We start from the raw sequence: 16,638 nt of genomic DNA on the forward strand, positions 1-16,638 counted from the left end.
AAACCAAGAGGTTCCCTTTTAGTGTCTAAGAGCAGAAATTGGATGTTGAAGGTGACAAAATAAATTTGAAGTTGTGAGAGTACATCATGAGAAACACTGGGCTGGAGGAAGCACAAGCTGGAATCAAGGTTGCTGGGAGAAATATCAGTAACCTCAGATATGCAGAGACACCACCCTTATGGCAGAAAGTGAAGAAGAACTAAAGAGCCTCTTGATGAAAGTGAAAGAGGAGAGTGAAAAAGTTGGCTTCAACATTCAGGAAACAGATCATGGCATGTGGTCCCATCACTTCATGGTAAGTAGATGGGGAAACAGTGGAAACAGTGTCAAGACCTTATTTTTTGGAGCTCCAAAATCACTGCAGATGGTGATTGCAGCCATGAAATTAAAAGACGCTTATTCCTTGGAAGGAAAGTTATGACCAACCTAGACAGCATATTAAAAAGCAGAGACATTACTTTGCCAACAAAGGTCCGTCTAATCAAGGCTATGGTTTTTCCGGTAGTCATGTATAGATGTGAGAGTTGGACTATAAAGCAAGCAGAGTGCCAAAGAATTGATGCTTTTGAACTGTGGTGTTGGAGAAGACTCTTGCGAGTCCCTTGGACTGCAAGGAGATCCAACCGGTCCATCCTAAAGGAGATCGGTCCTGGGTGTTGATTGGAAGGACTGATGTTGAAGCTGAAACTCCAATATTTTGGCCACCTGATGCGAAGAGCTGATTCATTTGAAAAGACCCTGATGCTGGGAAAGACTGAGGGCAGGAGGAGAAGAGGACAACAGAGGATGAGATGGTTGGATGGCATCACCTATTCAATGGACATGGGTTTGGGTGGACTCCGGGAGTTGGTGATGGACAGGGAGGCCTGGCGTGCTGTGATTCATGGGGTCGCAAAGAGTCGGACACGACTGAGCGACTGAACTGAACTGAGCTGGGAAAGAGTGAAGAATATGCTTTCCCAGGCTGGTGGGGAGAGGGGAAAAAAGGGAGAAGTGCCTTTTTCTGGCCTGATGAAATCTCTAATGTTTCTTTTGAAGCAGCAGAACCTGTGTGCCAGAAGGACTCCTATTCCCCCATCTTCTTCCCAGAGAGGACATTGAACAGAGTTTGGAGCACGTGGGATGAATGCTCGGCTATCACCTTCCCACGAGTCCTTTCGAGCAGCCTCCTAAGGGAAGATGGCCTTAGGATTCCAGTGTTCAGCTTGAACTTGTCAGCACGAACGGAGCTCAGCCCTGTCTGGAAACACCCTCTTCTCACACTAGGGACTCACCCCACCTCATTGTGCATATGTATGTGGTCCCAAAGGGGCAGGGTGGGGATAAGGATGAAGGTGATGAGAGAGATGGAGGAGAATATATGGGTCAGTGCAAACTCACCATGGGTGCTTGGGAAACTTCTGCAACATACACACAACCTACTAGTAGTGATTCCAGGATGTCACCTCATGGAAGGAGGCTGCCTTGACATTCTGTTGAAATGGCATTTCCTTAACAATTTTCACACATAACCCACTGGGCCAATTTGATACACAGAGTCAAATATATTGAGAATTTGTCTATTTTTTGCTAACACAAGTACAGAGGAGGTATGGGTGGCATGGGCAGCCCAGGTGTCAGTGGCGCCAGAAGAACCCATCTCCAATATGGCTCCAGAACCAGGACAGGATCTTAGGGCCCATCTACCAGGATGAGGTAAACGGGCCTCCTGGCAGCAGGTGCTGGAGCTTGAACCATGGCTGCTGTCTCATTTCTCCGACTCTTGGCTCTCCTATTCTTAAACCAAACCTACAATCAGAGGGGAGAAAAGATTGGTTTAGGGTATTGAATAGTTAATGTCATAATACAAAAAATACAGCTTGCAACTTTATATGACATTGAGATTTCCAAGGGCATCAGGAGATGCTATTTCCTTCTTGCTAAAGTACCTCAGGAAAAATAAACCACCACACCCCTCTTTTCAGCTCACTCTTGATGAGCTCTACTGTGGGCCCAGTTCTGGCATAAGCTTATTATTTTTATCTCTCTCCATGAGATTTTCATATTCTAATTTTTTCCCAAGTATTAGATGCAGGTTTAATTTATAAATTACTGTACCTGTCCTCACTAGGGAGAGGGTCATCTTGTTCGGGGTGGATTTAGGTATGGTAAGTAGTGGATCTATTTAAGGTCATACTGAAGGGAATGGCTCCCTATTTGAAAAGCCTATCTTTGGTGTGAAGTAAATAATTAATAGGAAGGAACTTGTTGGATTTTTAAACAGAAGGATGTCTAAGGGGTCATTAGTCCTCTGAAAGGTCTTGAGAGTTAGAAAGGTGGTCTGGCAAAGGAGCCCAGGGTGGGTTGTGACTTGTCTCACCGGGAAATGAGAGTTGTTGAAGCTCTGGACACTGCCTTAATATTTTAGCCTGTAGTGTTAAGTTGAGATCAACTCAACCCAAGTTAACAAAGACTCTTGAAAACCTTAGGCCGCCCAAGAGTGTAGAGGAAAGAGGCATACCACGGTCACCATTGTCAATTCTGCATGTTCCAACCTACGCCATCCTACAAACCTTCCTGGGCTCAGGACCAAGGCAGCTCACTCTGCTCTGGCTAGAGTTCCAGGATCCTGGACTGGAGCCGCTGGTGTCCAGCATGGCAGGTTATCCTAGGTGCTGCAACTCAACCAGGAGGTCCCAATCCCATCCCTTATCCTTAAGGCAAGAAGGTGGAACAGGCATTTTTGGAAGATAGTGGACAACAATCAGAGCAAGGGATCATTAAATGGCTCCTCCCTAAGTATCTGCCCATTATGTATTAATATACATTTTTTAATCAACATGGAACACTCTCTAAGCAAGCTATATTATTAAGGTAAAGAACAGTGTGTGTATAGGATACTATCATTTATATTTTTTTCAAGAATATACACATAATTGCCTTTATATGCATTGAATACTTCTGTTAAGATTTATACAAAACCACTTTGCTGTACACCTGAAACTAACACAACAACGTAAATCAACTATACTCGAATAAAAACTAAAAAATAAGATTTATATGAAGCAAAGAATGGTTACTTTGGGGAGGAGAACTATAGTTGGAGGGCAGGGTTGAAAATTAAGTCTGTCCACTATTTTTGCAAACAAACTAACAAAACTGTCAGACTTCACTGTCTCTCAATGTCCTAGTTAATGGGGGTTGACACCGTATTTCAATCCTTTCAAAAGTTCCCAAACTGTAAAGTTTAAGTGACCCAAAGAGCCCTCTTTCCCTACCTGAGACCTCATTTTCATTCTTCCCTCTTAGGATTTGCAGTCTCTCTGCTGCATGGATAGTCTAAACCAGGCTGGTGTAACAGGGCTCATTTTAGGGAGTGGGGCTCTAAATGTACCACCAGTGGTCAAATCTCTGTAAACAGAATCAAAGCCCAAAGCTGGTTGTGCCCTAGGCTCACATAAGGTCTGTATTTCCAATACTGGTTTCACAAAATAGCTCTATTTGCAAGTGAAAGGTGGAAAATCGTGTATTACTGAAAATTCATGCTGTACGGTTTGGAAATAGATGAGAATACTAAGTTTTCCCCTGATTTGTTTCCTGTGGCTCATATTCTCTTCAGAATACCACCAAAAGAGGACCATGAAAACCTGGGGAGGGAGAAAGCAAGTCACTAAACTTTAAGTTTTTCTTTTCTTCTGCAAATGCCTGGGCAGCTTGAGAAAGTCTTCCTAACCTCCTTCTAACCTTTCCGACCTGAGCCAGGCCTGTGGGCCCAGGTTGGGGCGTTAGGATGCCGATACTCAAGAGGCTGACTGTTGGGCTGCTTTTCAGACACCCCGCCACTGGCTCCGCAGCACTGGTCCCTGGTTCATGCATGTGCTCTGTGGCAAAGCTAATCAACTCTCGTCCTTATTTTCTTTTCTTCTTGGGCAAATAAAGCTTTGATAAAATTATGGTGTTTTTTGGTCACCTTTTGATCTCAGGACCTATAAATTAGTTATCACTGCCTGAGGGAATGAAAAATGTTTGAAATTAATGTAGCTAGGAAATCTACCCAGACATGAGGGCCACCCACCCCTCACCAAACAAATTCCATAAAACTCGCCTCTTCACCAAGGGGAAGGCGAGTGTAAGATGATATGAGAGAACAGCAATGAAACGTGTATTACCATATGCAAAATACATGACCAGTGCAAGTTTGATGCATGAAGCAAGGCACTCAAAGCAGGTGCTCTGGGACAACCCAGAGGGGTGGGGTGGGGAGGGAGGTGGGGAGGGGGTTCAGGATGGGGGAACACATGTACACCCATGGCTGATTCATGTCGATGTGTGGCAAAACCCACCACACTATTGTAAAGTAATTAGCCTCCAATTAAAATAAATTAAGTAAAAAAATAGTCCTACCAAAATGGGAAAAACATCCTTAGATGTTAGAAATTCCTCAAGAGAATACTCACTTATACATTTAGTAGATTCATAATGCTGAATTTGTGTAGTATCTGTAATTCTTCTCTAACCTTTTCATACTTGTTGGGTCAATTATTAATTCAATTTTTTTTTGCTGTTTTATTCTTTAGACAAATTTCCAAAGTTTGCAAACTTTCCCCCATTCTCATCATAATGTGACTATTCTAGCAATGTTTTCAGATTGATACATCCAAGTATTCTAGAAAATTAAAATTTAGGGCCGCCACTCTCTATACTGCCATCCAAAACACTTCAAAACAAAAGAAGGAGGGCCAGGCAATTAGACTTTTAAACTATCTTCCCCTATCAGTCTCAGCCTAACTAAACATTTATTAGTCACTCACGTATTGTGTTCTGTGGATACACTACTCCCTCACCCTGATATTTATCAATTCACTCATTTAGCAAAGAGTTTTAAATAATTTAGTACAATTGAGCCCTCTTACAACCTGTTCCTCTGTATATTAATTTGAATACTTCCAAAGTCAGGCTGAGCCCCAACATGACTCCACGCAGAAGTGCTCCCTAGAGGATACCACTGTTAGGAGTTGAATCTTACTGAATATACACATATACATGTATATAGATATACATATCTATGTTTGTAAATACATATATATTTAAATTTTATACACAGATTAGGGAAAGTATTTCGTTTTTTCTTTTCCTTTAGGAAATCATGTTCCCTGTGGTAACAGGAAATATGTATAAGCTGGAGTTTGTTACCCACAAAAACTACTGAAATAGAAACTTATTTGCCAACATAAAAAAGACAACATGAGAGTATTGAGAGTATCCAGAACAAGGTGTTCAAATCCCCAAGTCAGTTTTAGAATGGCTGCCCCATCAAGTTTTTTTCAGGCTTACTGACCTGCACTCTGGTGTCAGTCAAACCCAAGCGTCTTGCAATCTCCCTTCTGAGGAGAGAAAACCACAAGTGTTTATTTTAGTATTTGAGTTGTAGATGAAATATTTAGATACACGTTTTATGCTTGTTTTAAATTTTGTATTCTCCCCTCAAGACCCCTCTGAAAGAAGAATAGCGGTTAGCAGGGACTGGGAGAAGGGGGGAACAGGCTGTTCCTATGTAATGGGTTCAGAGTTCCACTTTTGCAAGAGGAAAAGAATTCTGGTGGTGGTTTGGTGGTGATAGTTGCACAATAAGAATGTACTTATTTTAATATCATGGAAGTGTACGCTTAAAAATGGAAATGGGGTTTCCTTGGTGGCTCACTGGTAAAGACTCCGCCTGCAAATGCAGGAGAAACCGGTTTGATCCCTGATCAGGGAAAATCCCACATGCCACGGAGCAACCAAGCCGGCCACAACTACCGAGTCTGTGCTCTAAAGCCTGGGAGCTGAAGGAACTGAAGCTCAGGTGCTGCAAACTACTGAAGCCAGGGGGCGCCCTAGCCCACGCTCCGCAGTAAAAGAAGCCACGGTAATGAAAAGCCCGTGAAACGAAAAGCCCGCAAACTGCAACTAGATAGTAGCGCGCTCCCCTACCCCGCTGCCTCTGCCTCTAGAGAAAAGTCCTATGCAACTAAGACCAAGTTCAAAGATATATAAATGAAAAATGTTTTAAATGGTAAAGATAGCAAATTTTATATTATGTGTATTTTACTACAATAAAAGTTCAGAAAAAATATATTAGTTTTCAGTTCAGTTCAGTTCAGTTCAGTCGCTCAGTCGTGTCCGACTCTCCGCGACCCCATGAATCACAGCATGCCAGGCCTCCCTGTCCATCACCAACTCCCGGAGTTCACTCAAACTCATGTCCACAGAGTTGGTGATGCCATCCAGCCATCTCATTCTCCGTCGTCCCCTTCTCCTCCCACCCCCAACCTTTCCCAGCATCAGAGTCTTTTCCAGTGAGTCAACTCGTCACATGAGGTGGCCAAAGTATTGGAGTTTCATCTTTAGCATCAGTCCCTCCAATGAACACCCAGGATTGATCTCCTTTAGAATGGACTGGTGGATCTCCTTGCAGTATAAGGGACTCTTAAGAGTCTTCTCCAACACCACAGTTCAAAAGCATCGATTCTTCAGCGATCAGCCTTCTTCACAGTCCAACTCTCACATCCATACATGACCACGGGAAAAACCATAGCCTTGACTAGACGGACCTTGGTTGGCAAAGTAATGTCTCTGCTTTTTAATATAATGTCAAGGTTGGTCATAACTTTCCTTCCAAGGAGCAAGCGTCTTTTAATTTCATGGCTACAATCAGCATCTGCAGTGATTTTGGAGCCCAAAAAAATAAAGTCTGACACTGTTTCCACTGTTTTTCCATCTATTTCACATGAAGTGATGGGACCAGATGCCATGATCTTTGTTTTCTGAATGTTGAGCTTCAAGCCAACCTTTTCACTCTCCTCTTTCACTTTCATCAAGAGGCTTTTAAAGCATAAAATGGGCAAAGGATTTGAATAAGTACATTAAAGGATGTTCAACATCACTAATCAACAGGGAAATGCAGATCAACATCACAATGAGATACCACTTCACATTCATTAAGATGACTAATAATCAAAAAACAGAAAAAAAGAAAAAAAAACATTGACAAGAATGTGCATACATTAGAATCCTTGTACACTCCGAGTGGGAATGTAAAATGGTGTGGCCACTATGGAAAAGAGAACAGTAGCTCAAAAGAAAAAAAAAAAAACCCTAAAATCGGAATTACCATATGATTCAGCAATTCCATTTCTGGGTGAAACCTCAAAGAATTGAAAACAATGTGTCGGTTATTTGCACACCCAAGCTCATAGCAGCGTTATTCACAATAGCGAAAAGGTAAAAGCGACCCAAATGCTCATTAATAAAGGAACAGATAAACAGCAGTATTCACATATAATGGAATACTACTCAGCCCTAAAAAGGAAGGAAATTCTGACATGTGCTCCAACATGGATGAATACTGAGTGAAATAAACCAATTACAAGACAAACATTGTACAACTCTACTTATATGAAGCACCCAGAGTAGTGAAATTCATATGAAGAGAAAGTAGAAAGAAACGTGGTCCTCGGGGGCTCGAGGGGGTGGGGGAGGCGGATGGTGGCTTGCCTTCCACATTCAGTTTTAGTTTTGCAAGATAAAAAATTCTGCAGCTTGCTTGCCCAACGATATTAATATCCTTAACACTACTGAACTGGACACTTAAAATGTTAAAACAGGAAATCTTATGTTTACATACATTTTACCACAGTTGTACAACCATGGACCACTTTCAAAACTGGATCCATGTAACTAAGGCATTCCTACCCCCACCCCCATCCTGGGGTACAGGTTGATTTTTGTGGCTTTGGAAGGGAAGGAACAGTCCCGGCAGAGGAATAGAGGAGCCTGGAAATGAGCCCAAACCCCCTGGGACCCAGCGCCCCCAGAGCCCGCCAAGTACCTGATAAGTATATCCGGATACTCAGTCTCCTGGAAGAGGTCCTCCAGCTCCCGCAGCTGCAGGGCCGTGAACTTCCCGCGCTGCCTGCGACGGCGCGGCGGGTTCTCCGACTGCTCGGCCTGGGCGACAGCCGCCACCAAGCCTGGCTCATCAGCTGGCTCCTCAGCTGGCTTCTCAGCTGGCTCCTCAGCTGTCTGCTGCTCCGGCTCCTGGTCGCCGTTGCGACCCTGGTGGTTCCAGATGCCTCCTTGGTTCTGGTAGCCTTCTAGGTTGAGGAGGTTCACGTAATTCATGTTACCCACGAAGCCCAGACCTCCTCCTTCCACCAAGTAGCGTTCTCTGTCTTCTGGCTCTAGATCCTCCACAAATGCAGGTCTTACATCCAAAGTGCAAGCTCTCAGGCAGTAGGGGCTACACTGGTGGTCCCCTTCCAGAAGCTCCATGGCTGGTGCGCCGTGGAAGCTCAGTGCCTCTGCGAACTCTGCTGAGAACGAAGAGCCCGAGTGCCTCAGTCCTTTGTCTGGTACAGTATATAACGGTCTGGGCTGGGTTCACCCCCACTCCAAGCTCCGCCTTGAGAGATGGCTATTGGCTCTCTTTTTACCGCTAGCCACTGGGAGTGGGACTTGCTTAGGCGTGAAAGCGGCTGGGGCGTGGCCCCCAAATGGGGACACCCAGGGATAGCAGGGAGAAAGCAATGGCACCCCACTCCAGTACTCTTGCCTAGAGAATCCCATGGACGGAGGAGCCTGGTGGGCTGCAGTCCATGGGGTCGTGAAGAGTCAGGCACGACTGAGCGACTTCACTTTCCCTTTTCACTTTCATGCATTGGAGAAGGAAATGGCAATCCACTCCAGTGTTCTTGCCTGGAGAATCCCAGGGACAGGGGAGCCTGGTGGGCTTCAGTCTATGGGGTCGCACAGAGTCAGACACGACTGAAGCAACTTAGCAGCAGCAGCAGCAGGGATAGCAGTGTGCTGGTGGGAGCATGGGTATTGTGGAATTGGGGCTTTGGTTTACAGTTCAGTTCACTACTCCCCACTTGCAGAGTGTCCACCCTGAGGAAGGGGCTATCCTGGGTAATGCAAGCTGATTTTTAGGGGAGGAGTAGGGGAAGGGTGGGAGGCATGAGACCTCATAGTAACAGCAGGAGCTCCCGTGGGAAAGTTTGCAGACTGTTATAAGATCCAACCTTTCATATTTGGCAACCTGCACATGCCACACGTCAGTGATTAAGGTGAAACAATGAACTAGGGTACTTGCTCTGAGTTTCTCCAGAGCACCCCATGTTCCTGCCATTGGTGGGAGCAAGATCTCGCAGCTGGACTGCAAAGGATTCCGGGACAGATAAGCTCTGCAAGAAGCTCCCTACAGTTGAGAAAATTTAAGCACTCCAGGGTTTTCACAATGTATACACATCAGAGTGCAGGTGTGCACCACAGCCCTGGGCTTAGTGTGTCCAAGAACGTTTGCCTTGCACGGGCTCAGGACCGCACAGTGCAGTATGCATCTGCTGCTGTGCTCCAGTCCAGCGTTTCTGGTGCAGGTCTTCTGCACAAGTTCAGTCCATCCTGTGCTGAACTCCAACTGTGAACCCAGGTGAATTTCCCCCTTTCCCCCTCCCTTTCGCTAGGAATAGCATTCCAATCTCCTGCTTAGAACAAAATTACATTTTATTGTCAAAAGAGATCCAGGCCAGATTGAGAACCCTATGGTTCCCCCTTCAAGTTGTGTTTTGTAGATGCTCTGGGAGGTTTTAATATCCTGAATATTCAAAATAGCTTCTCATAATGGGCCCTATGCTTAGTATCGTATATAATTTATCCTCTTTTTACCATCACAACCACCACTGTCTTCAGCATCCTTTTATGAAAGAAATTTACTTATTTTTGTGGGATCACAGGGCTTAAGCACCTCATTTACTGTGCCTGATAGATAAGTGCCCCCTGCCTCATGTTTCTGGAGGATGTCTAAGAAATCATCTAAAAGAGGGTCACTGAACAATTTACTTTAAAAAAGACGTCAAAGGATGGCAATCCTACAGCCTCACTGACTTTAACCAAGATATTCCATCCTCAGACTAACTCTTGCTGGATTATGCAGGCCTCCTCATCTCTTGGCTAGATTCTCTGTGATGAATTTTTGGCCTTGGAGCAGTTATTACATGAGAGACCTACACAGGTTCTCCTCATGGTTTGCATTAGACTAGCTAGGACATCTGTGACACTTCAGGGGGTGTGCATGCGTGCATGCTAAGTCCCTTCAGTCATGTCTGGCTCTTTGCGACCCTATGAACTGTAGCACTGCCAGGCTCCTCTGTCCATGGAATTATCCAGGCAAGCATACTGGAGTGGGTTACCATGCCCTCCTCCAGGGCCAGAGGTGTCCTCCAGTGTTATCTAACCTCCAGTCACCCATGTATCCCAGGTAACTATTGCCCTACAGTCATGATAATATTTTTATTTAAAATTTTAAAGTTAAATTTAATATAATGTTAATTTTTAAATTAAAAATTAGAAATGGAGCCACATTCTAAGCAAAGGTAGATGGGAATCATGATCTGATGGAACCAGTTTATGAAAGCAATGGCTCTGGAGCCAGAATGACTGCATGCATCTAAACCCTAGCTTTGTTCATTCACAGGCAAGCTGGCTAATCTGGTGAGCTGCTTATACTTTGCCTTAGTTCAATTATCATTAAAACGAGGATAACAATTATAACTACCAAGTGAAACGAGGTGTTGTGAGGATCAATAGAGGCGGGAATAATAAAACTTCACGAATGACCACACATTTCCTACTTCAATCACTTTTATGTTTTTTTAAAGAGGGCCCCACATAGGAGGTTAGGCGAGGAAGCTAAGAGTCAGACAGGTTCATGCCTGGCCCACAACACATGGCAAGTCAGGCTTTGGCCCTGCTCTCCTGATTGCCTCCTTTCCATCATTGGTGGTGTTTTATTCTCCCCATAATGTGTATTTCTTCCTATTTTCTTTTTTGCCCCCCCATCTCATTATTTTTTTTCCTCCTTCCTCTTTCTTAACTGAGGATAGAACCCAAGGATTGCATTTAGCCCAGTGGGTATCAGTCAGTTAAAGGGGCAAGTGGTCAAGTCCTGTTGTGCTGATGCCCTGGATGCTGCAAAGGGCAGGGGGCTTTCTCTGCTCTGATTCACCATGAAAACCGCAGTCTCCAGCATTGTCTCTGGTGAGCTACTGACTCAACTGTTATGCCTCTCTATTTATTTTTTCTTTTTTTAAAAAATGTATTTATTTTAATTGGAGGCTAATTACTTTGCATTATTGTATTGGTTTTGCCATACATTGACATGAATCTGCCCCGGGTGTACATGTGTTCCCCATCTTGAACCCCCCTCCCACCTCCCTCCCCATTCCATCCCTCTGGTTCATCCCAGTACACCAGACTATTGGAAATAAAAGCACAAATAAACAAATGGGACCTAATTAAAATTAAAAGCTTCTGCACAGCAAAGGAAACTCTAAGCAAGGTGAAAAGACAGCCTTCAGAATGGGAGAAAATAATAGCAAATGAAGCAACTGATAAAGGATTAATCTCAAAACTATACAAGCAACTCGTGCAGCTCAATTCCAGAAAAATAAACGATCCAATCAAAAAATGGGCCAAAGAACTAAACAGACATTTCTCCAAAGAAGACATACAGATGGCTAACAAAACATGAAAAGATGCTCAACATCACTCACAATCAGAGAAACGCAAATCAAAACCACAATGAGGTACCATTTCACGCCAGTCAGAATGGCTGCTATCCAAAAGTCTACAAGCAATAAATGCTGGAGAGGGTGTGGAGAGAAGGGAACCCTCTGACACTGTTAGTGGAAATGCAAACTAGTACAACCACTATGGAGAACAGGGTGGAGATTCCTTAAAAAACTGGAAATAGAACTGCCACAAGACCCAGCAATCGCACTCCTGGGCATACACACCAAGGAAACCAGAATTGAAAGAGACACATGTACTCCAGTGTTCATCACAGCACTGTTTATAATAGCCAGGACATGGAAGCAACCTAGATGTCCATCTGCAGACGAATGGAAAGGAAAGCTGTGGCACATATACACAATGGAGTATTACTCAGCAATTAAAAAGAATACATTTGAATCAGTTCTAATGAGGTGGATGAAACTGGAGCCTATTATACAGAGTGAAGTAAGCCAGAAAGAAAAACACCAATACAGTATACTAGTGCATATATATGGGATTTAGAAAGATGATAATGATAACCCTGTATACGAGACAGCAAAAGAGACACAGATGTATAGAACAGTCTTTTGGACTCTGTGGGAGAGGGTGAGGGTGGGATGATTTGGGAGAATGACATTGAAACATGTATATTATCATACGTGAAATGAATCTCCAGTCCAGGTTCAATGCATGATATTTTTTATTTCTTAAAGCACTATTTTATTTTTAAAAATATTTATTTATTTGGCTACACTGGGTCTTAGTTGCCACAAGCAGGATTCTCCATCTTCATTGCAGCATGCGGGATCTTTTAGTTTTGGCATACAAAGTCTTAGCTGCAGCATGTGGGATCTATTGATCATTTGCCCACCAGGGATCGGAACCTGAGCCTCCTGCCTTAGGAGCACAAAGTCTTAGACCCTGGACCACTGGGGAAGTCACTGCTTCTCCATTTAATGTGCCAAAAAACTTAAAAAAAAAACCCAAACAAATAACTAATATCTGTAAATATATGCAGAAAGTTTAAAAAAGAATAGAACAGCACTTCAGAGTACATACTGTCTTCCCCAAAATAAAGGGTATATAAGTTGTCCCCCTTTAGAAAGTGTCTCCATGTCTTTCTTCATGGCAGACTCTCCAGGATTTTTCTTTGGGATTTGGCTTATTGGGGACAGGGGTAGGGGAGGCTGTGTAATTATGAGTCTGTATTATGCAGAAAGAGGCCCACATAGACTAAGCTTCCTGATATCCTGAATCGTGAGTGGAGGCTTATAGCCAGTATGCCCTCACTGTGAATCTCCCTACACTGCCCCTCTTCACCTTTGTTCCCCCAGGGCCTAATTCTGTGCTCAAAGCCCTTTGCTTGTCCTAATAGCACTCCGTTTTGCCAACAGAACGGGTCTCTCTTGCCTAGTCAAAGGTAATCAATGTCAGACTAGCAGATTCTGCCCAGTGTTTATTTTCCCCTGAAGATTCTTCTAACTTATTTAAAGGCTTCTATAACTGTACTTAATCAAAGATGAGGCTTTCGAAACATCAGAAGGCCTAGGATAAGAAGCAACCAGCTCTGAGTATTGGACAAGTCCTTTATTTTTCTGGACATTGAGCCAGATCAGATATTTACACAAGATTCAGTTCAGTTCAGTCGCTCACTCATGTCCGACTCTTTCCAACCCCATGAACCACAGCAGGCCAGGCTTCGCGGTCCATCACCAACTCCCGGAGTCCACTCGAACCCATGTCCATCGAGTCAGTGATGCCATCCAACCATCTCATCCTGTCGTCCCCTTTTCCTCCCACCCTCAATCTTTCCCAGCATCAGGGTCTTTTCCAGTGAGTCAGCTCTTTGCATCAGGTGGCCAAAGTATTGGAGTTTCAGCTTCAACATCAGTCCTTCCAATGAACACCCAGGACTGATCTCCTTTAGAATGGACTGGTTGGATCTCCTTGCAGTCCAAGGGACTCTCAAGAGTCTTCTCCAACACCACAGTTCAAAAGCATCAATTCTTTGGTGCTCAGCTTTCTTTATAGTCCAACTCTCACATCCATACATGACCACTGGAAAAACCATGGCCTTGACTAGACGGACCTTTCCTGGCAAAGTAATGTCTCTGCTTTTCAATATGCTGTCTAGGTTGGTAATAACTTTCCTTCCAAGGAGTAAGCGTCTTTTAATTTCCTGGCTGCAATCAGCATCTGCAGTGATTTTGGAGCCCAGAAAAATTAAGTCAGCCATTGTTTCCACTGTTTTCCCATCTATTTCCCATGAAGTGATGGGACCGGATGCCATGATCTTCGTTTTCTGAATGTTGAGCTTTAAGCCAACTTTTTCACTCTTCTCTTTCACTTTCATCAAGAGGCTTTTTAGTTCCTCTTCACTTTCTGCCATAAGGGTGGTGTCATCTGCATATCTGAGGTTATTGATATTTCTCCCGGCAATCTCGATTCCAACTTGTGCTTCCTCCAGCCCAGCGTTTCTCATGATCTACTCTCCTGCTGCTGCCACTGTCAAGTCGCTTCAGTCGTGTCCGACTCTATGCAACCCCATAGACAGCAGCCCACCAGGCTCCCCCATCTCTGGGATTCTCCAGGCAAGAACACTGGAGTGGGTTGCCATTTCCTTCTCCAATGCATGAAAGTGAAAAGTGAAAGTGAAGTCGTTCAGTCGTGTCCGACTCTTAGCGACCCCATGGACTGCAGCCTACCAGGCTCCTCTGCATGTGGGATTTTCCAGGCGAGAGTACTGGAGTGGGTTGCCATTGCCTTCTCCGATCTCTTCATATAAGTCAAATAAACAGGGTGACAATATACAGCCTTGACGTACTCCTTTACCTATTTGGAACCAATCTGTTGTTCCATGTCCAGTTCTAACTGTTGCTTCCTGACCTGCATACAGGTTTCTCAAGAGGCAGGTCAAGTGGTCTGGTATTCACATCTCTTTCAGAATTTTCCATAGTTTATTGTGATCCACACAGTCAAAGGCTTTGGCATAGTCAATGAAGCAGAAATAGATGTTTTTCTGGAACTCTCTTGCTTTCTCCATGATCCAGCGGATGTTGGCAATTTGATCTCTGGTGCCTCTGCCTTTTCTAAAACCTGCTTGAACAGCTGGAAGTTCACGGTTCACATACTGCTGAAGCCTGGCTTGGAGAATTTTGAGCATGACTTTACTAGCGTGTGAGATGAGTGCAATTGTGCAGTAGTTTGAGCATTCTTTGGCATTGCCAACTGCCAGAGAATAACCATCATCTCTCTTCTTTCATGGACCTTTCATGAATAAATAAATAAACCACACAATGGACTAAAGTCAGAAACATAAGACAGCATAGTATGGCCATTGATAGCATTTTGTTTTTATCATCTCAGTTAATTCTCACAATACCCTGGTGATGTAGTTACTATTGCTATCCTCATTTTACAGATGTAGAGACCAAGATTAAGTGAGACTAAGTAAACCTAACAGTTTAGCCAGCTAGCAAATGGTTAGCACAGCCAGGATTTAGATTCCAACAATCTGGCTCCAGGGTCCCTCACTCCCATAAATCTAATACATCAAACCATGATTTGTGGTTATTACTTGAGGCTCCATTAAGTATTTAATGTTTTAAAAGTGTGAAGTTAAGTAAAATTTAAAGAAAAACACTACCATGCCTGATGCCAAAGTACGGCAACATTTGTCAAGGGTCACATGAGTTACTACAGTTGGGAAAACACAAGTTCACTGTGAAAATCTGAGCTGTGAAGGGACACACTTCCTGAGCTGTCATAGAATTCTCAGCTAATCTAATGCAAATCATGAAAACTCTAATAGGTCTCTCATGAGATAACTAATATTAAGCCAAAATTGTGCATAGGCTATCAAGCCAAGACAGGCAGAGGCCTGCTGAACTCAACCAGGGCCAACATGAGGAGGAAACATCTTGGTTAAAATCAGGAAGAGGTATCAGATTGCCATCTCTTACCATCTTTTTGAAAAAGAATTGGTCACCAAACCCTTTTTTAGTTAATTTCTTACCCACTCTCCAGAAACATGAAGCAGAAGGCATTATGCCTTAGGCACTGTAGGTGAGATGACCTGGTCCCATGATACATTTAGGAGCCTACAAAAATGATTTGGTTTCTGATCTCAAATGAGGTGGACAAAAATGGCTGTGTAAGATAACACAAGATAAGTACATTGTCAAGTGTAGGGCCCATTGTTAGAAGTTATTTTCAGTATTTAGGATATTAACAAGTCTTGGGGCATCCATAAAACACTTCTTCAAGGAAAAATCATAGAGCCTGCAATCTGGCCTGGCTCTCTTTTATTTGACAATAAATAAAATTTATTTATTCCTCAGCAAGGGCTCAGGAAGGTTTCTAGAAAACATGATGAGGCAGATAAGGGGGTGGAGGAGGCAGCTGCAAGAAAACAGGTAATTTACCCATGTCCACAGAGGTTCACCACAGGGGACATGTATACCTCTGTAGAGGATTTATAGCCAGAAGCAATAGGAACTGTTTATAAAGATGTAGCACAATCCATAGTTGCAACAAAGGCAAAAACAAAAGCAACATAAGCATTCTTGAGTGTTCTAAACACTGTGCAGGTTTCTACACTTGCAATTTGATGTGGATTTGTTACCAAAATAGGCTAAGGGCCTTTCTTAAGGGGGGGGCCTGGGTTTTGTTTTGTTTTCATAGTGCATCTGAGCACCTTGCCTGCTCAGAAAACCCAACCCTGTACTCGTGCTCCTGGAGACCGCTGGAGCAGACTCGGACTTCAGCCTCACTGCAAAAACTCAGAGCACGCAAAGGCCTAGCTGGTCCACTTATACACAGTTGTTTTTTTTTTTTTTTCTGTAAACAAACAGACGGCCTTCCATATCTGTGGGTTTCACATCCGGAGATGCGGAGGGCCCGCTATCGGACTTGAGCATCCGCAGATTTTGGTATCCCCGGTGGGTCCGGAACCAATCCCCGGCGACACCAAGGGGTGAACGTATTAGTTTGATTGCTTCTCCTTACTTAGTACTGGCTGCTGGATATGGCGGGCTGAGCCAGGAGATAGTCCCTAAACGTCTCTCC

General features: G+C 43.8%; 1 protein-coding gene across 1 annotated transcript; it reads right to left on the reverse strand.

Annotated features, from left to right (window-relative positions):
- Window positions 1-1,314: 1,314 nt before the first annotated feature.
- Window positions 1,315-8,292, reverse strand: LOC129563994 (rhox homeobox family member 1). The gene is made up of 3 exons (XM_055437645.2): window positions 7,850-8,292; window positions 5,318-5,363; window positions 1,315-1,788 (listed from the first exon to the last, which is right to left on the reverse strand). The coding sequence occupies exons 1-3, from the start codon at window positions 8,290-8,292 to the stop codon at window positions 1,672-1,674; spliced, it is 606 nt and encodes a 201-aa protein (XP_055293620.2). The 3' UTR covers window positions 1,315-1,671.
- Window positions 8,293-16,638: the final 8,346 nt, after the last annotated feature.

This window comes from Moschus berezovskii, chromosome X (assembly GCF_049115385.1).
Source record: "Moschus berezovskii isolate FMDL1 chromosome X, NW_MosBer_1.0, whole genome shotgun sequence".
NCBI lineage: Eukaryota > Metazoa > Chordata > Mammalia > Artiodactyla > Moschidae > Moschus > Moschus berezovskii.